Source organism: Rhinopithecus bieti, unplaced genomic scaffold (genome assembly GCF_001698545.2).
Source record: "Rhinopithecus bieti isolate Rb0 unplaced genomic scaffold, ASM169854v2 scaffold_947, whole genome shotgun sequence".
Classification (NCBI taxonomy): Eukaryota; Metazoa; Chordata; class Mammalia; order Primates; family Cercopithecidae; genus Rhinopithecus; species Rhinopithecus bieti.
The window spans coordinates 5,758,925-5,779,406 of record NW_016803664.1 but is presented as its reverse complement, the minus strand read 5'-3'; the positions used below and the strand labels follow the sequence as shown (position 1 = coordinate 5,779,406).

The window sequence follows — 20,482 nt, the reverse complement described above, 5'->3', positions numbered from 1 at the left end:
GTTCCCTTGGGTGCCATCTTGGTTGTGGTCACTTGGTATCATTTGCTTGGGGACTTTTCTCTCTATGATGCTAGGGTGACACAGATCCTGAAGTTCAGTTATTTTGGATATTTTTAAAAGTCAAAACTACCTTTTGATCATTTAAAATGAACCTTAAAATATCAAAAGTTTACAAATTGGCAAGTTATGGGTAGACATAGTTCCCAGACTCTGTGTCTCACGCTCACGCTATCTATGCTCCTGAGTCTCACTCGCCTATGACCTCCCTTTCCCTGACCCACTGTGCCTCTAGGACCCATCCTTGGCCCCCATTTTTGTCCCCTAACCCCACGGTTGAAGCAGCTTCAACCTGGTCCATGCCAGAAGCGAAATGGTCAACCGTGATTCTTCCAATACTGGCCCATTGATCTTCTTCTTTTCCAAGGTGGAAACTCATTCATCCCCCTCATGCGGGGAGCCAGGCCTTCACTCTGAAGGTGGGAATCAAATTGGCCTCACCTGCTTTTTGGAGAGCAGTTTGGCCACATATATGGGAACCGATCCTTCCAGAAGGACTTATTCAAGGGTCGAAGGTGAAAGGCGGAGGAGTGGAGGCTGTTCACTGCAGCTCCAAACTGGAAACAAGTGTAATGCCCACCCCTTAGAGGTTGGTTAAATAAGGTACAGCTCATCCACCCATGCAGTGGAATTCTAAGCAGCCCCAAAAATGAGGCATGGGGCCAATATGAAGAGACTAGGAAGACGCCCTTGATATTAAGACAAAAAGGGAAAACAGTCAGTTGCACGACAATTGTCTGGGCATCCTGAGAAGTACTGTATTGTATAATCCCATTTTTCGAAAAACGTTCTCTACATACGCGTGCAATACACAGGCACACACATGCGTGTGTACACGCACACACGTATGTGTACATATATGTGTGTATATGTGTATAGGTGTGTGTGTGTATATGTGTGCATGTGTGTATATGTGTATATATAGATGTGTGTGTATATATGTGCGTGTGTATATGTGTATATATAGATGTGTGTGTACATATGTGCGTGTGTGTATATGTGTATATATAGATGTGTGTATGTGTGTGTATATACATGTGCGTGTGTGTATATGTGTATATATAGATGTGTGTGTATATATGTGTGTGTGTGTATATGTGTATATATAGATGTGTGTGTACATATGTGCGTGTGTGTATATGTGTATATACAGATGTGTGTATGTGTGTGTATATATATGTGCTGTGTGTATATGTGTATATATAGATATGTGTGTGTATATACATGTGCGTGTGTGTATATGTGTATAGGTGTGTGTGTATATAGATGTGCGTGTGTGTATATGTGTATATATAGATATGTGTGTATATATGTGCATGTGTGTATATGTATATATAGAGATGTGTGTATGTGTGTGTGTGTGTGTGTGTGTGTGTGTGTGTATATATATATATATTCTTTGCCAGTAGTCCTCAGTCAGGGGTGATTTACCCTTTATGGGACATTTGGCAATATCTGAAGATATTTTTGGTTGTCACAACTGAAAGTGATGGTGTTGCTGTCATCTAGTGGCCAAGGATGCTGCTAAAAATCTCACCATGCACAGGACAGCACTTCACAACCCTGATACATAATAAGAGATATAAGATATCTGAGAGAGGGGGAGGGAGAGGGAGAGAAAGAGGAAGGCTCAGAGGCAGGAAGAGGAGGAGGAGGAGGAGGAAGGGAGGGAGGGGCGATGAGAGAAAGGGAAGGAGGAAGGTTTCTAGATTATGCATAAAAATCCAGAGGTGTATAAGCCACCTGTTACAGTGGACGATTGTGGATGGTGGTTTGCAGATAACGTTGCATTTCTAAGTTAAACAATTCTGTATTGTTTGAAATTTTCTCTTACAATGACCTTGCATGACTTTAGTAAGTAGAGAAAAAAATCAATTTTTAAAAAGCTGCCGCCATTTCTCTGAGCAGCATTTCAAGTGTGCCAAGGATGAAGGGATAGACCCCCAATAAGCACACGTGCACACACACACACGCACACAACACATGCGTACACACATGCACACACGGAGATCCTGTGTGTTTCAGCTGAAGAGACTGAAATGCGGCAGGAGTGAAAGCTAGGCCAGATGACACCCATCTCAGCACAACTTCCACCGCCCTTTCAGTTCCTAAAACGTTGAGGGGAGAGGTGGGCAGAGCTGCTGGTGGGTTGTCCTCACAAGGTCGGAAATGTACAGATACCGTCTTCACCTCTGTTCACGGGAATGTTGATGAACTTTAGTTTCTCCCAGCCCACTGGCCTCTACGGCCTACAGGTGTGAATTAGAAGAGGGGCCACTTTTGGGTAGATTAATTAGAAAAAGGTGCCCCTTCTGGGTAGCTATGGCTCAACAATCAAGTGGGGGCTGGATTTCAACCCATTCATCTACCCCTCTCCTCTAAGTGTCTTTGTGTAGTGCACATCCTGAACAACTGCACATGGTGGCCCTAACTCCTTAACATTAAACCAAATATTCGTCACATCCTTGTCTAGGAGGAAAACTAGCCATTGTCTGGGCAGCCCCGAGAAGTATATTTCTGTTCATTCTCCCCTCCTTGAAACCTGAGAATTTCCAGGCTCCACTCCCCAATGCTACGGAGGGATGCCAAACCAGGCTTGGCCATCCCTGCCTTGGGCAGAGAGACAGAGTCACTGGGAAGGAAGCCCGAGCCCTGGGTTTGATTTCCCAGCACCTCACACAAACCTGGTCTTGGTGCAGTGGAACAGCCCCTGGATCACGGCAGCCTTCGGCAGCTGATTCTCGACAATTATATCCTGAAGGAGAATCGGAGTAAGGAAGTGCGCGGAGACAGCCTGCCTGAGAAAGTGGATGACAGCAGGTCCAGGAAGAGGGTAACCTTGTGAGGTGCATGGATGGGGCCACCTTTGCACAATAACTGAAAAAATAAATGTTTTGTTCTGTAGCCTCATGCCTGTCACACGCATTACTAAGGGCTTTGGGTGCTGGGGCCACCTCTGGGCTGGGACCGAGGAGTGAGAAGTAAAAGCGGGAACGGGGGTGGGAACCGTGTGAGGCCATGAAGGCCCCTGGACACCTCTGAGCTGGAGACCAACACAGGCCACCCCCAGACATGCAGAGACACAGATGCAGATGCGGTCCACCAGGTGTAACGGGCTAGCCTGGGGAGGGGCCATGCTGGAGCCAAAGTGTGGATCCTGAGATGCCGCTGGCCACCCGAGGTGTGGCAAACACTTGCAGATGGGAAATGGGAGCTGGGGCATGCTGGATCTGCTTCTGTGGGTGTGTCTGTGTGTACATGTGTGTAGATCTGTCTTTCTAAGTCTGTGTCTCTGTGTTTGTATCTGTATGTCTGTATATATGTCTGTGTGTCTGTATCTCTGTGTATCTGAGTGTGTCTCTGTATGTCCATATGTGTGTACCTGTGTGTATCTCAGAATCTGTGTGCATCTCTGTATGCCTCTGTCTCTGTCTCTGTGTGTCTCTGTGTGTCTGCACCTGTGTGTGTCTCTGTGTATCTGTGTGTCTCTGCGTGTCTGTATCTGTGTGCATCTCTGTCTCTGTGTCTCTGTCTCTGTGTGTCTCTGCATGTCTGCACCTGGGTGTGTCTCTGTATGTCTCTGTGTGTCTGTATCTGTGTGTCTCTGTGTGTATTTATGTGTCTCTGTATCTCTTTGTATGTCTCTGTATGTCTGTTTCTGTCTCTGTGTGTCTCTGCATGTCTGGATCTGTGTGCATCTCTATATCTCTGTGTGTGTCTCTGAGCTGGAGACCAACACAGGCCACCCCCAGACATGCAGAGACACAGATGCAGATGCGGTCCACCAGGTGTAACGGGCTAGCCTGGGGGAGGGGCCATGCTGGAGCCAAAGTGTGGATCCTGAGATGCCGCTGGCCACCCGAGGTGTGGCAAACACTTGCAGATGGGAAATGGGAGCTGGGGGCATGCTGGATCTGCTTCTGTGGGTGTGTCTGTGTGTACATGTGTGTAGATCTGTCTTTCTAAGTCTGTGTCTCTGTGTTTGTATCTGTATGTCTGTATATATGTCTGTGTGTCTGTATCTCTGTGTATCTGAGTGTGTCTCTGTATGTCCATATGTGTGTACCTGTGTGTATCTCAGAATCTGTGTGCATCTCTGTATGCCTCTGTCTCTGTCTCTGTGTGTCTCTGTGTGTCTGCACCTGTGTGTGTCTCTGTGTATCTGTGTGTCTCTGCGTGTCTGTATCTGTGTGCATCTCTGTCTCTGTGTCTCTGTCTCTGTGTGTCTCTGGTTGTCTGCACCTGTGTGTGTCTCTGTATGTCTCTGTGTGTCCCTGTCTGTGCGTCTCTGCATGTCTGTATTTGTGTGTGTCTCTGTATCTCTGTGTGCATCTCTGTATGTCCCTGCATCTCTGTCTCTGTGTGTTCCGTGTGTCTCTGCATGTCTGTATTTGTGTGTGTCTCTGTATCTCTGTGTGCATCTCTGTATGTCCCTGCATCTCTGTCTCTGTGTGTTCTGTGTGTCTCTGCATGTCTGTTCCTGTTCTTGGGATTCTCTTTCTTCTTTTTTTTTTTTTTTGAGACAGAATTTGGCTCTGTCACCCAGGCTGGAGTGATCTCAGCTCAGTGAGTGGTGTGATCTCAGCTCACTGTGTATCTGTGTGCATCTCTGTATCTCTCTGTGTGTCTCTGTATGTCTCTGTCTCTGCGTGTGTCTGTCGTGGGTGAGCATATCACTGCAGAGCTGAGTGCAGAGTGTCTTGCCCAGAACCACGCACTGCCCTGGAGTGTCCTGAGTCCCGCCTTCTTGGTGCCAGACTGCATCTCTGACCACAGGAGCCCGGGTATGAGGCTCTCAGCCTGGACTGACTCTGGAGTGCAGGGAGGCTGTGAGGGGCAAGGGTCACCACAGGGTGTGGATGTGGGGCGTCCTGGGTCATGGGGTGGGGCCGTGACTCCCCTGGGTCCCTGCCCACGCAGCCTGCTTTGAAAGGGGCCCCAGGTCTCTGCAGCCAGGAGACAGTTGAGTTCATTCTGTCACTGGCTCAGCCCTGAGCTCCTGCCACGGGTGGCACTGTTGCCATTGTCAAGCCTTGAGGACTGTCCCTAACTGGCTCCTCTGGCCTCCTGGGCCCTCCTGCCTTCACTGTGACCCCAGCTCCACTCTCTCACCAAATTTCAGCTTGTTCCCATCACGTCATTGGCTTGGGCTGTGTTCTTAGGTTCTTGGGATTCTCTCTTTTTTTTTTTTTTTTTTTGAGACGGAGTCTCGCTCTGTCGCCCGGGCTGGAGTGCAGTGGCCGGATCTCAGCTCACTGCAAGCTCCGCCTCCCGGGTTTACGCCATTCTCCTGCCTCAGCCTCCCGAGTAGCTGGGACTACAGGCGCCCGCCACCTCACCCGGCTAGTTTTTTGTATTTTTTAGTAGAGACGGGTTTCACTGTGTTAGCCAGGATGGTCTCCATCTCCTGATCTCGTGATCCGCCCGTCTCGGCCTCCCAAAGTGCTGGATTATAGGTTTGAGCCACCGCGCCCGGCCTCTCTTTTTTCTTTTGAGATGGAGTTTGGCTCTGTCGCCCAGGCTGGAGTGATCTCAGCTCACTGCAACCTCCTCCTTCCGGATTCAAGTGATTCTCTTGCCTCAGCCTACTGAGTAGCTGGGATTACAGGCGTGTGCCACCATGCCCAGTTAATTTTTGCATTCTTGGTAGAGATGGGGTTTTGCCATTTTAGCCAAGCTGGTCTCGAGCTCCTGAACTCAAGCGACCCGCCCGACGCGACCTCCCAAAGTGCTGGGAGGGTTCTTGGAATTCTCTTGAAAACTTGAAGTGCCTGAAGTCCACTCCCTGCTGCTTCTCGGGTTTTCCTCCGGGGAATCTTCCCTCCCATCTCCAGGCCATATGGTTCAGGAGGGCTCTGATTTCAACCCCAGCACAGGGCTGATCAGTTGAACCAGGCCTGTCCATCCATCAGAGCACTGCCTTTGCCAGTCCATGGTGATTGGTTCAGGGGTCAGGTGCCCCAGAGGGATCCCATGAGGCCCTGTTCTGAGGTTTGTGTGGAGTTGGGAGAGAGAGGAGTATGCTCTTCTAGGATTGCCAAGGGGCTGGAAAGGGGGCAGGAACTGCTCTTAATTATTTTGCCGCTGCTGAGAGCAGAGCAACATGACAGGAAACAGAGGCCTCCCCAGCCTCTGAGGGCACTGCCTGGGCTCCTGGATGCAACTGTGCCTGAAGCCCTTGGACTTAGTTATTTGAACCTATTTCTTTTTCTTTTTTTTTTCTTTTTCCTTTTCTAAGAGACAGAGTCTCACTCTGCCACCCAGGCTGGAGTGCAGTTCACTGCAGCCTCAACCTCCTGGGCTCAAGCGATCCTCCCACCTCAGCCTCCTGGGTAGCTGAGACCACAGGTGCACACCACTATGCCTGGCTATTTATTTTTTGTAGAGATTGGATCTCACTATGTTGCCTAGGCTGGTCTCAAACTTTTGGGCTCAAGTGATCCTCCTGCCTCAGCCTCTCAAAGTGCAGGCTTCACAGGGATGAGCCACCACACGTGGCCCTATTTGTTTCTTACATTGGGAATCTTCCAGCCATAATAGACCTGAATGCTTCAACCATGACTGTGGTCACTCAAAATCAAGGGTCAACTCACATCCAGGCCTGGGCCCCAGACAGGGTCAGAAGTCAGTATCACTCCCCTAGTTTGCTAGGGAAGAAGTACAGACAACTTCTACTTTATCTGAAACTAGAAATCACTCTCTTAGGATTGGTAGGTGTGATTACTGTTGAAGGAGCTGTGTTCCTACCATGTGTCAGGCCACTTCCTTCTTGTCACTGTCACTGGCAGGAGAGGCATTCCGATGGCATCCTAAGGGAAGGATGTCATGGAAGCAAGGCCCTCTAAATGCTTGAGCTCTTTGGAAGAGACGGCTGTGGTCATCCAAGTAACATTCCAGTAAAACATGGTCCTTAATAGAAACAGTTTTGAGTGGCTGCAAAGGTCTACCTTAAATAAAGAGTCACCACGATTCAATAATGACTGCAAGGCTGTCACTAGCTCATCTGCTTTTGCCTTCCTTACTCAAGGCACTATCTGTCAGAGAAATGTCATGACCAAATACACAACCTCCTGTTTATTGGAACACGGCCTCTGGATGGATTTCCATCTGTAGGATGTGCGGCCATGAGGTTATCTGTAGCCACCCAGACTGCAAAGAAGATGGAGTTGGATAAATGGGGCAGCCACACAGCTAACAGACAAGGTGGGGACAGAGGCAGTACTCGGGGGAGAGAGATGAGGGCACGGACCACTCTGCAAAGACTGAGCCCAGGGCACAGCAGCCAGCCCCCTCCTAGTCCTTCTCTTCTCCGTGGGTGATGATGTGCACCAGGTTCTTGTAGTTCAAGTTGCCAGTCACGTCAGGGGGGAAGGCGGCGAACATCTGGTCAATCTGCAATGAGCCAGCAAGACATGCTGAGGATGAGGGGAGGGGAACTGAGACAGAGGGTGGGGGGTTGTGGGCGGGGCCTGAGTGGACGGGTAGCTCGGGTGGGGGATGGGAACATGGGCCACTCAGAGGGTCCTCCAGAGAAGGACTTCCCCAGCTGCTGCAGGGCCCCCTCACCCAAGGTCATGCCCTTTCTGAGGCAGCCCACAGCCAGTGGATGGGATTGGTGTGGGGGTATAAAGGCGCAGCCATCTCACCCAACTTGGTGCCTCCCAGGAGAGCTAGCGAATGAGCTCCCGCCCTGGGGAGTCAGCGGTGCTGATCTTTGGGCCTGAATCTTGGCTCAACTTCTTCCTTCATGCACTTTTCCTTCCTTGCCCTTCCCTGTTCTTCCCTGACCTCAGGGGCCCTCCCAAGTAAACATCATGCAGAGATGTCCCTGGAAACCCAGCCTTCAACCAGGATCACAAACTCAAGAGTTCCAAGGGGCCAGGCAGGTGATTTAAGGGAGCAGGATAGGTCCTGTGGCTAAATGGAGACACATGGCAATCTAGAAAGGTGACATGAAGGTGGCCACAGGAACCAGGGCGTCAGAAATCTAGATTTTTGTTTTTACACATACTTTCCCCATTTAAAAAGCATTGGCTAGTTATTTTTTTAAAACTATACTGGCTATTCATAGCCAGCACTTGTATTGCCCTTGCCACAAGTTCACACTTTCCCCACATTAACGTGTCAAATCCTTGCAGTCTCCTATGAGGTAGCTTCTATTATCATTCCCACTTTACAGATGAGGAAATTGAGGTGCAGTGAGGTTAAGGAGCTTGTTCAAAGCCCACAGCAGGTGGAAGGTGAAGGCAGCCCTTTTAGCTGCTTGAATTTTTGGGGAGGGGAAATCTACATACAATTTTTAGTAAAATGTGGAACTTGATGGAGAGAGGCCTGTGAGGCTATGAGGGGGCATTTAAAATCAACTCATTAAGGTTCACTAATAAGGTTGACGGCACCATTGCTTGCTCATACAGAAGTTTTGGCAAATTAGCAAAAATGCCCCTTCTACCAAACTCACTACCGCATCTGCCAGGAAAAGGTCACTGAGTTAAAAAAAAATTATTACCAGACAGTTTACTGCCAGTTCTGGAAAGCTGTTGCAACAAATACACAGTCTGATGACTGTGTATTTTCTAGATGTCAGTTTTATGAAACTGACATCTAGAAGAGTTGTTCAGTGCACAACTCACATGACAGTATGTGGCAGCCCTTCACACCACAATGATTTCATGTTCTAAGCAGGTCTCTATGCATCGTGAGGAAGGCAGAACCTGCAGTCACATAGACCTAGGTTTGAATCCAGGTCCTGGCATTTACTATTAGTTTTGTTATCTTATTTTATTTTATTTTTGAGATGGAGTCTTGCTCTCTTGCCCAGACTGGAGTGCAGTGGCGTGATCTTGGTTCACTGCAACCTCTGCCTCCCTGGTTCAAGCGATTCTCGTGCTGTGCCTCAGCCTCCTGAGTGACTGGAAATACAGGCGTCCACCACCATGCCCAGCTAATTTTTGTATTTTTAGTAGAGGCAGGGTTTCATCATGTTGGCCAGGCTGGTCTCAAACTCCTGGCCTCAAGTGATCCTCCTGCCTCGGCCTCCCAAAGTGCTGGGATTACAGGTGTGATTGTTGTTATTTTAAAGTGACTTTACTTCCCTGGGTCTCAGTTTGCCCATCTGTAAAATGGGGGTTATGCTAGTCCCTACCTCATAGGGTGGCAGAGAATGAAATGAGGCCAGGGCTCGGAAGACGATAGCTGGTTCCCTGTCAGTGTGAGGTCAGGGGTGCTTTAGACAAGAGGGGGAGATGGAGCCCCCCAGAGGGAGAACCCAGGAGCTGGGGTACAGGGAGTGCTTGAAGGACCCCATTACCTCATCCTTGGAAAACCTCTCCGCCTGCGTGGTCAGCATGTCCCGAACGCTGCAGAGAGAGGACAGGTGTTGGTGTCAGTTGTGCGTGTGTAGTGGGGCAGGGGGGCAAGCAGGGAACCCCCCTACTCCCCACAGACCCCACTCACTAATCAGCCTTCAACACCCCTTTGCCTTCAGGGTCAAACACTTTGAATGCGTTGAGTATGGTTTCCTCAGGGTCCGCTCCTGAAACGGAACACAGGGGTTACATGTACTGGGGGTGGCTGGGAACCACTGGCACCCCAGGCAGCTGGGCCCAAGTTCCCCCGGAGATGAAGGGGCCAGAGCAAGGCTGCTTTGCATGGAGGAAAAATACCCTGCCTTCAGCTGATCACTGAGCCTCTGTATTTTGAAAGAGAGGGCTGAGAACCCAAGGCCAAACATCATCTAGATTCGAAAGCCTGGGATTCGAATCTTAACTCTGGCACTTGCTAGCTGTGTGGCCTCAGACAAGTGACTTTCTGTCTCTTAGTCTCAGTTCCCCATCTGTAAACTGAGGATAAGAATAGAGCGTACCTCCTAGTTGCTATTAAGTGGGGTAATGCGTATAAAGTGGTTAGCATGAGGTCTGACTTAGGTTAAGTCCTGGAGCAATGTTAGTTGCTGTGTTTTGTTTTGTTTTGTTTTGAGACAGAGTTTCACTTTGTTACCCAGGTTGGAGTGCAGTGGCACAATCTCAGCCCACTGCGACCTCCGCCATCCCAGTTCAAGGGATTCTCCCCTGCCTCAGCCTCCTGAGTACCTGGGACTACAGGTGTACACCACCATGCCCGCTAATTTTTTGTGTGTTTTTAGTAGAGATGGGGTTTCACCATGTTGGCCAGGCTGCTCTTGAACTCCTGACCTCAAGTGATCAACCCGCTTCGGCCTCTGAAAGTGCTGGGATTACAGGCATCAGCCACTGCGCCCAGCCAAGTTGCTGTTTTCATTATTTTTTCCAATGGTGCTTTATCTCTTTTAAAGTTAACCATCTTCTGCCAGCCCCCCAAAGAAACATAGAGACACACACACACACGACCTTACCCTTAAGTTTCTCCCCAAACATTGTGAGGAACACAGTAAAGTTAATTGGACCTGGAGCCTCCTTGATCATTTCATCAATTTCTTCATTTTTCACGTTCACACGCCCTAGGGTGGGAAACACACACTCAGGGACTCGGAGCTGGGGGAGAAAGAGCCATTATGACACTGCCGTTGGCTCCTGGGATTCCACTTCAAGAAATCTAGTCTAGAAATAATTGGAGATGGGGAGGATGGAGGCAAAGATCTCATGTGAGAAGATGTTCTTTATAGTGTTATTTATAATAACCAAATGACTGGAAGCAACCCTAACATCTGATGTGGGAAGGGGTTCATTATTTATTTATTTTTCTTTGAGACAGGGTCTGGCTCTGTCACCCAGGCTGGAGTGCAGTGGTACAATCTTGACTCACTGTAACCTCCATCTCCCAGGTTCAAGCGATTTTCGTGCCTCAGCCTCCCAAGTAGCTGGGATTGCAGGTGCATGCCACCGTGCCTGGCTAATTTTTGTAGTTTTTTGGAGAGACAGGGTTTTGTCATGTTGCCCAGGCAGGTCTCGAAGTGCTGGGCTCAAGTGATCTTCCAGCCTCCGCCTCCCAAAGTGCTGGGATTACAGGTGTGAGCCACCATGCCAGCCGGTTCGTTATATTTAAAATAGTGTCTTCAGAACCTGGAACATTTGATGCAGATATTTTCAATTTTCACTCAAATGGGAAAGGCTCGTATTGTAAATTAGCTCTTCACAGTTGGAGGCAGGAGAGACAGATCAGGATCACGTGAGGGAATTTTTTCAAGTTAAACCTGCTGTAACCCACAGCCTTAGAGGTTCTGATTTACCTGCTCTAGTCCTGCCACAAGCCTACCTTTGTGCAAACAAGAAAATCTGTCACTTTTAAACCAATGTATGTTTTAAGTATAAAAAGCTACACTCACTACAAATGTGAATAGCTCCCTGTAGAATTGTGCAGTGCACTGTCTGCACAGCTATGTATGGTTGCCCTGAGTTTTAAGGTCAGGAGTAAGTGGTGGTGGTGGGTAGCAGATTAGACATGTATATTTTGAAGAAACTCCATGTACTTGTGCTCACACTGTTGAGATGATACATTTAGAAGATGAATTCAAAAGAGAATGAGTCCAATAATTTAAAAAACTAAAACCCAAACCTAACAGACATGTCTAAAAAGACTTAGAGGAAAGAGACTGGAATGTTCACAGTGGAATATGACCTTCTGGGTGATGTCATTTTCTCCTTTATACTTTTCTGCATTTTTCCCCATTTTCTGTTGTGAGCTGACATTGCATTCAAAATCACACAAAAAAGTTATTTCAAGAGAAAAAAGATATCTGAAGACACTCAAAGACGAAACACTTCTTTCCCATCCCCTGAAATTTGTCTGAAAGAGCAGTTGTGGTGGAGTTGTTTCTTTGGGAAATGACACCATCTTGGGCTTTTCTGATGGTCCCACCTCGTGCTCCTCACGGATGTGAGATAAAGAGACCCTCCCGCAGGGCTAGAGGGGGCGACATACCAAGGGCAGCAAAGGTGTCTCTCAGATCGTTCTTGTCGATGAAGCCATCCCTGTTCTGGTCCATGATAGTGAAGGCCTGTGGAAGGGAAGTGATTGGCAGCTCAGCCTGGGAGAAACTGGCAGAGTTGACCAAGAGGTTGGGCCAAGGACTTGGCAGGAGTGGATTCTGGGATCTTCAAAGATCATTGCAGGACCTCAGATCAAAAGTCAACAATTGAAGATAATCCAACAATTTCTTCAAAATGTTAGGCCTCGTGTTATCATATGACCCAGACATTCCACTGCTAGATATATACCCAAGAGAATTGAAAACATGTCCACATAAAAGCCTGTACACAAGGCTGGGCATGGTGGCTCATGCCTGTAATCCCAGCACTTTGGGAGGCCTAGGCTGGTGGGTCACTTGAGGTCGGGAGTTCAAGACCAGCCTGGCCAACGTGGTGAAACCCCATCTCTATGAAAAACAGAAAAATTAGCCAGGCATGGTGGCACATGCCTGTAATCCTAGCTACTCGGGAGGCTGAGGCAGGAGAATTGCTTGAACCCGGGAGGCGGAGCTTGCAGTGAGCTGAGATCATGCCACTGAATTCCAACCTGGATGACAGAGCAAGACTCCATCTTGGAAAACAAAAACAAAAACAAAAACAACCTGAACACAAATGTGTATAACAGCATTGTTCACAGTAGCCCAAAACTGAAAACAACCTACATGTCCATCAGCTGATGAATGGATAAACCAAATGTGGTCTGTCCATACAATGGAATATTATTCAGCCATAAAAAGGAAGGAAATTCCTACAAAGATTACAGCATGGATGAGCCTTAAAACATATGTGAAAGAAGTCTGACACAAATACCATGTATTGTATGATTCAATTTCTATGAAATGTCCAGAACAGGAAATTCATGGAGACAGAAAATGGATTAGCGGTTGCCAGGGGCTGGTGGGAGAGGGAGGAGCAGGAAGTGACTGCTAATGGGTATGAGGTTTCTTTCTGGGGTGATGGAAATATTCTGAAAGTAGATAGTGGTGATGGCTGCACAACTTTGTGAGTATACTACAAACCACAAAACAGCACACTTAAAAGATGAATTTTATGGTATGCAAATTATACCTCTATAAAGCTATTTATGAGAAAGAGTCTTGCTATGTCGCCCAGGCTGCAGTGCAATCTGGTGCGATCTCGACTCACTGCAACCTCCACCTCCCGGGTTCAAGCGATTCTCCTGCCTCAGCCACCCGAGTAACTGGGACTGTAGACACGCACCACCAATGCCCAGCTTATTTTTGTTTAGTAGAGTCAGGGTTTCACCATGTTGGCCAGGCTGGTCTCAAACTCCTGATTTCAAGTGATCTGCCCACCTCGGCCTCCCAAAGTGCTGGGATTACATGTGTGAGCCACTGTGCCTGGCCCATGATTCCTCATTTGTGAAATACTTGGGCATTTATAAAGTTCTGAGAACCTCCCTGGCCACCAGCTGACACAGATTACTGGTCCCATTTTACAGACAGGGCAGGCTAGGGAGTGGGGAGGCCGGATGAGACACCAGTTTTTAGCTTTTTAAAAAAAATAATAGCTTTAGGCCAGGTGCAGTGGCTCATGCCTGTAATCCCAGCACTTTGGAGGCCGAGGCAGAAGGATCACTTGAGGCTGGGAGTTTGAGACCAGCCTGGCTAACACAGTGAAACCCTGTCTCTAGTAAAAATACAAAAAAATTAGCCAGGCATGATGGTGAGTACCTGTAATCCCATTTACTCAAACAAACAGACAAACAAACAAAACCAAATGGGGAATCCTGGCTACGTGTTTTGAGCTCTTTGCATCCCCTGCCCACACTCCCCACAGCTGATTCCGGAGGCTGCGAAAAGAGGCGGGTGTAGCTTTCTCCCTGGAAGGTGACTATCTCAAGTTCAGATATGACACTTGTCTCAGGAATTTCTCTTTCCCTATGGGACACAGCATTCCTGCAATCTGAATGTTAGTGAGGACAAAAGGTACAACTGTTCATTTCCTGTTTGGAAGCCCCAAATGGTTTCCCCTTTGATATAAAGCACGCTAGGGCAGGGTGTAGTGGCTCACGCCTGTAATCCCAGCACTTTGGGAGGTCAAGGCAGGAGAATTGCTTGTGCCCAGGAGTTTGAGACCAGCCTGGGCAACACAGGGGGACTCAATCTTTACAAAAATCACAAAAATTAACTGGGTATGGTGGTGTATACTGGTGGTCCCAGCTACTCAGGAGGCTGAGGTGGGAAGATTGATTAATCTGGGAGGTTGAAGCTGCAGGGAGCCATGGTTGTGCCACTGCACTCCAGGCTGGGTGACAGAGCCAGACTCTGTCACACACACACACACACAAAAGCAGACTGGTCTCTTTAGCATCATTTTAGCATAGTTCCCTCTGGACAGCCAGGTAGTAATGTGGATGAGTCAGTGTGAGCCCTCACGACTGCTGGAAAATGAATTCTGAGCCTGTCCTTCCAAGCCTGTGTGCAGTTTGGTCTAATTGGTATTTGGGTTCTCTTCATAAGGTCCATTGCCATCGAATTCGATGGGGTTTCAAACGGGGCTAGTGGTTAATAATCAAAGACTGTAACATTTCAAACCCAGAAGATACTGCTTTTTACCTCTCAGACTGGCAAAAAAATTAGTGACTATTAATACCCAGCGTTGATGGAAATGTGGGGAAAGGCACTCTCTTCTTGAGGCTGCTGGGCATAGGAATTAGTGCTGTGATTTTGGGGGGCAATTCGGACCAGCAGTTCCGCCTGTTTTTAGTTCTTTTGTTGTTGTTGTTTTAAGTTCCTTTGACCCAACAGTTCTGCTTTTAGGACTTTACTCCCAAGAAGTAACCAGAGATACAAGCAAAGAGGTGTTATTTATAATAGTAAAACATTATAAACAAATGTCTTCTTTAACCATCGGAAAATGGTTTCAATACATGATAGGAAATGTTAATGGTGAATTTCTCAAAGAAAAAAATGCAGGTAGTAATCAGTGGGCACAGAAGATTATAATTTTGTTTAACACACATATACATAGATAACAAAAATGGCTTGAAGGGTATATACCAAAATGCGAACTGATTATCTCTGGGTAATAGAATTGTAGGTAGTTTTATTTCCTTTTTTGTGCTTTTCTGAAAATTTTCCGACATTTTCAACAAGGAATATATTTTACTTTGATAATCAGCGAAGTTATTAAAAACAGTTTCTTTTAAAAATTTACACATCCATTCAGGCTGAATTTGGGATTGTTTGGAGGACAGAGGCGTCTAATGAAAAGTCCCTGCTGGGAATATGGAACAAAAGGAAGGTTCTCCCTCACGGGTGGGATTTCCTTCCATGTGGATGATTCAACAGCTGCACCCACCTCCTTAAATTCCTGGATTTGGGTCTGTTCGAACATGGAGAACACGTTGGAGTTGGCGCCCTCGGCTCTCTTCTTTGCTTTCTTAGGTGCCTGGGGGGAAAAAGCATCGATTAAAAGAGTGAGAGGCTGGGAGTCAAAAAACTAGGTCAGGCCCCTTCTCTGGGTGAGTTCATCTCTGTTGCAAGGCTCAGCTGCCCATCTGTGAAATGCGGGTACAGCGTCCACACTCAGGTCTCAAAACAGTGACGCTGGAGGGAGCAAAGGACACGACATAAAGTTTCTCCAGAGCCCTGGTCCCAGGGGATCATAAGCGTTTGTGCATCTTGTAGTGGCTCCTTCATTAACTAGGAGAAGCCACAGGTGTGTCCCTGGGGATGGAGGCCACACCTACAGATCGTCCCTGCAGGATCCAGCCGCTTTTGTTCCCATGCATTTCACAAAAAGCTCAGTAATGCATAGAAGGAGAATTGATTGGAGGGAAAGAAAAGTCAGGCTCACTAAGCCATGATGAATGCCAAGATGAAATGAAACTTCAAGGTGTTAAAACCCAACCGCCCCACACCCCACAATTTTCCCTTGATCCAAACAGCAGCAAAACCTCCTCTCTGAATGCCCTGTCCTTGCACCACGTCAACAGGGCAGATAAGAGCGAGTTGACCTTTCTTCCCCACCCCCCTTCTCTCTGACTTTCAATAACAGCAAATGCTTCAATACTCTACGTATGTATTATTATTTAATTCTCATAACCGCTCTGTCAAGTGGATACTATTATTATCATCCCCATTTTACAGGAGAGGCAACTGAGACTCAGAGAGGTTTGGTCACTTGCCCAAGATCGCACAGCCACACACACACAAAAGGCAGAGCTGGAGTTGAACTTGGGTATTGAACTTGGAGAGTTGAACTTGGGCATTCTGACTCCAGAGTTCCTGCCCCTAACCACTCTCCATCCTGCGCTGACCCTGATTTGGGAGCTGCCCACTTCAGGAGGGGGACACACAACCCAACAGCACAGGAAGAAAGGTTTTAAATTTGCAAGTTCAAAAGGTGAAAACAAAAACATTCTTTTTTCCCAGCTGCCTGAACAAGAGAAAAGAATTACAATTTGATCCTTAAAAGCGTTCAATCCCATTTTGCAAGCCCTGGGAGTTATTGATTCCTTGAGAGGTCAGTAGACAAGCCATAAAAAAGCCAACTCTCTTATTTTGTGTTTGTGAGTCCCCAGGAGCTGCTGTTATTTGTGGTCTATCGGGGCATTGATTGGGGTTCCTCTGTGCGCGCTCAGTCAGCGGGGCTTTTTCCACAAGGGGCTGGAGGCTTTGAGAGCCGCCTTCCTGCGCCTCCGCCGTGGTCCCTTGCTTGTAGTGGCTTCCCCTCCTCGCCCACCCGGCATCATCACCTCCTGGAGCCCTTGTACTCACCATGGTGGAAGGGACCCAGCACTGCCTCCCGAGAAGAATTCCACACTCCGCCCAGCTCTCCGCAGCCCGGGAACAATAAATACTTCCTCCCCATGTTTAAAAATAACCCCATGACCGCTTTTGGCAGTCATAGGTGAGGCGGGCACCACCTAAGGCCCCCCCACCCCATGCCGTTCTTCTGAAGTAAGGGTGGCTCACTCGCCACTGGGTGACACGTGAGCCCCCAAAAAGGCATTCAAGGTTAAAGAGGCAGTAGCTGGGTCATGGTCACGGGGAGAGATGCTGCGCTCTCTGCAGTACTTGGGCCGGGGACACTTGTGCTTGTCAATTTTGAGAAAGAAAATGGCAGGGAGAGGAGACTGCTAAAATGCTCTGTTTTATCAGCCTGGATCTGGCCTCAGGGCCTTTGCACCTGTGTGCCTTCTACCTGGAATGCCTTTCCGTCAGTCATTGCACAGCTCCTTCCTTCACCTCCTTCATTGCATCTTTGCTCAGATGTCATCTCCTGAGTGAAGCCTCCCCATCCACCCTATTTAAAATAACCATGGAGGCTGGCACTGTGGCTCATGCCTGAAATCCCAGCACTGTGGGAGGCTGAGGTGGGAGGATCGCTTGAACCCAGGAGTTTGAGAGCAGCCTGGGTAACGTAGGGAGATGCCTGTCTCTACAAAAACAAACTAACAAAAACCCAAAAAACCCCACAAAAACAAAACAAACAAACAAACAAACAAACAAAAAACCAATTAGCTGCGCATGGTGGTGCATGCCTATAGTCTCAGCTATTCAGGAGGCTGGGACAGGAGGATCACTTGGGTCCAGGAGGTTGAGGCTGTGGTGAGCCACAATCACACCACTGCACTCCAGCCTGGGTGACAGAGCAAGACCCTGTCTCAAAACAAATAACACAGCCACGCACCTGCTGCCCTCAGATCTCCCTTCTCGGCTTTGTTTCTCTGCACAGCGTGAGGCGGTCCTGAACACTGCCTGCAGTGCACTCACTCATTTTGTTCGGTGCCTGTGGAGCGTCAGCTCAGAGGGCAGGGATCACTTCAGTTTCCCTCACCACTGACTGTCTCCCCAGCTCCCAGCTTGTGACGCACACAGCAGCAGCTCAAAAATGAGTTTTTGTTGACTGAAGAAATGACAAATCTCATTGACTGAGCGCTGGCACGTGCCGGACACCATGTGCTCATGGCTCCCACACACAATTTTCCAGCCACCCTAGAGGGTGGAGACCATCTCATCATCCGTGCCCCCATTTTACTAATGAGGAAACAAAAGCTCAGAGAGGCAAAGTGAGCTGCTCAGGGTCACACAGTGATGGAGCTGGGCATGGACCCCTTTGGAGGCCCCTTTGTCTCCAGAGTCCAGGCTCTTTGAGGGCCTTGAAAACAGCAGCTGCTCTCAGAATGCAAGGTGTTGTTATATAATACTTTTACTCAAGACAGCTTTCCTGCTGGGTGCAGTGGCTTATACCTGAAATGCCAGCACTTTGAGAGGCTGAGGTGGGTGAATCACCAAGACCACCCTGGCCAACATGATGAAACTGTCTCTACTAAAAATACAAGAATTAGCCAGGTGTGGTGGCATGGGCCTGTAGTCCCAGCTACTCAGGAGACTGAGGCAGGAGAATCTCTTGAAGCTGAGAGGCAGAGGTTGCAGTGAGCCGAGATCATACCATTGCACTCCAGCCCTCCAGCCTGTCTCAAAAAAAAAAAAAAAAAAAAAAAAAAAAAAATAAGACGGGCAGGTGCTCAGACCCTATAATCCTAGCACTTTGGAGGCCCAAGGCGGGTGGATTACCTGAGGTCAGGTAATTCAAGACCAGTCTGGCCAACATGACAAAACCCCGTCTCTACTAAAAACACAAAAATTAGCTGGGCGGGGTGGTGCTTGCCTGTAATTCCAGCTACTTGGAAGGCTGAGGCAGGAGGATTGCTTGAACCCAGGAGGCGGAGGTTGCAGTGAGCCAAGATCGCACCATTGCACTCCAGCCTGGGTGACAGAGCGAGACTCCATCTCAAATATAAGAACAAAAAAACCCCCAAACCAAACCAAAACAACAAAAGATGGCCATCCTCCTATGCCCTTAAAGACAGCCTTGGGATTCAGGGAGCAAGAACTCGGGGCTTGGAATCATTGTGGTTATTTAGTGGCCGTGGGTGGCAGGACTGAGTGCCAGAGGCCACACCTCTAAGAAGGAGAATGTCCCTCTGCCCTCCCAGTGGTGTGGGCACAGGGCTGATGGTTGAACCAGCATTCTTTCCCCTTAATGGAGCCCAGCGCAAAGCAACAAATTTCCCGCCCTTGAGGTGCATAAGTGTGAGGGGAAGATGGACAAAGAGAAAGTAAACAAATGCACAACCCAGACAATTCCAGGCAGTGACGGATCTCACGCAGGGATGAGACAGAGTGACGGATCTCATGCAGGGATGAGACAGAGGGATGGCAGTGGCCAGGTGAGAGCCGCAGATGGGGACACAGGTGGGCTCCTCTAAGCAGAGTCTGCAAAGGGGGCTCCAGGCAGCAGGGACAGCACGTGCCTCAAGGCAGGGAGAATCTGGAGGCTTTGAGGAACAGAAGTCCCCTTGGGGCTGGAGTTTTCCAGAACATAAAAAAAAAAAAAAAATCAGTTTTCTTATTAGGTTTTCCGGAGGGTAAAAGGAGGTGACACCTGGTAAATGGTAGCTATCACTCACTCCCCTTCTCAGGTGGAAAAAAAATCTCAATTTTGGGGCACACAAACCCAAGGACCATTTACGGCTGTGACAAAAAAAAGGTGTGGGTTTTTTTTCTTCTCTGCAGTCATACATGGGTTAGAATTACCCAGGAAACTCTTCTAACAGAGTCTTTAATAACAAAAGATGTGTTCATGTGTGTGTGTAGGCACATGCGTGCACAGACAAAAACATGTCTGCACATGCATAGAGGCACACAGACACGTGCACGCACAGGCATCCACATATGTATAGCGCACACATCAAGAGGAGCTTTTCTGTCCAAGGTTTTCTGACAACACCGGAATAAATGTTTCCCTAGCTAATAGCACACCATGGATTTTCGTTAAAACCCTGTGCGAGGAGTCAGTAGCTCTAACTGGCCAAGTGAAAAGGTTGTTGCAGCCACAGAAGATGTGGAGAGTGTATGATGGGGGTGGGAAGCCCCGGGGTGGGGATTAGGATGGGCTGGGCCTCCAGAGGCAAGTGGGGGGGTGTGTTCCTGAGGGACGCCTGTACAGCCAGGCCTCCAAAAGGGGTACTAGGGGAATAATTCTGGCTGGATAGCAAGAGGGGTTGTCAAACAGGGCACTCACCCTCTCGGGCCTCAGTTTCCTCACCTGGAAAATGGAGATCACACACCCCCATGAGGCTGCTGGGAGGATTAAGTGAGATTGTGTCTAGGGATTCTGGGAACATGGCAGCCTGAATGGGGCATGGAACCACGTGGCTGCTGGGACGTGGAACCCATGGGCTGTGGATTAGGCCTTGGGGTCTGTTGAGAGAGCCAGAGATCCAAAGTCTCTCTCACCAATGGGTTGTGTTGCCCTGGGGAGCCCACAAGACCAGGGACAAGGCCCTGGGACTGGAGAATCCAGGGAGGACTTGGGTGTTGGTTCTGCGAAGACTTCAGGGGTTCCTTTCAGCATCAGCCTCAAGACCGCAGGGGCTGGGGAGGGAGCGAGTGGGCGGGTGGGGATGCTGTGCCCCCGAGGCTGGGTGGTGGAGGCCTCTTGCTGTG

General features: G+C 48.6%; 2 protein-coding genes across 2 annotated transcripts in view; one reads left to right on the top strand and one right to left on the bottom strand.

Annotated features, from left to right (window-relative positions):
- The window catches only part of CCDC63 (coiled-coil domain containing 63), a 56,738-nt gene extending 53,777 nt beyond the window's left edge, over positions 1-2,961 (top strand). The window contains 1 exon segment of the mRNA XM_017847438.1: positions 2,757-2,961. Within this exon segment, the coding sequence (XP_017702927.1) occupies positions 2,757-2,902 (146 nt within the window). The 3' untranslated portion in view covers positions 2,903-2,961.
- A 4,133-nt stretch (positions 2,962-7,094) lies between these two features.
- On the bottom strand, positions 7,095-16,935 carry MYL2 (myosin light chain 2). The gene is made up of 7 exons (XM_017847430.1): positions 16,745-16,935; positions 15,324-15,413; positions 11,953-12,028; positions 10,427-10,531; positions 9,511-9,589; positions 9,365-9,413; positions 7,095-7,449 (listed from the first exon to the last, which is right to left on the bottom strand). Exons 1-7 carry the CDS (start codon positions 16,745-16,747, stop codon positions 7,351-7,353), a joined length of 501 nt encoding a protein of 166 aa, XP_017702919.1. The 5' UTR covers positions 16,748-16,935; the 3' UTR covers positions 7,095-7,350.
- Between the last annotated feature and the right edge of the window lie 3,547 nt (positions 16,936-20,482).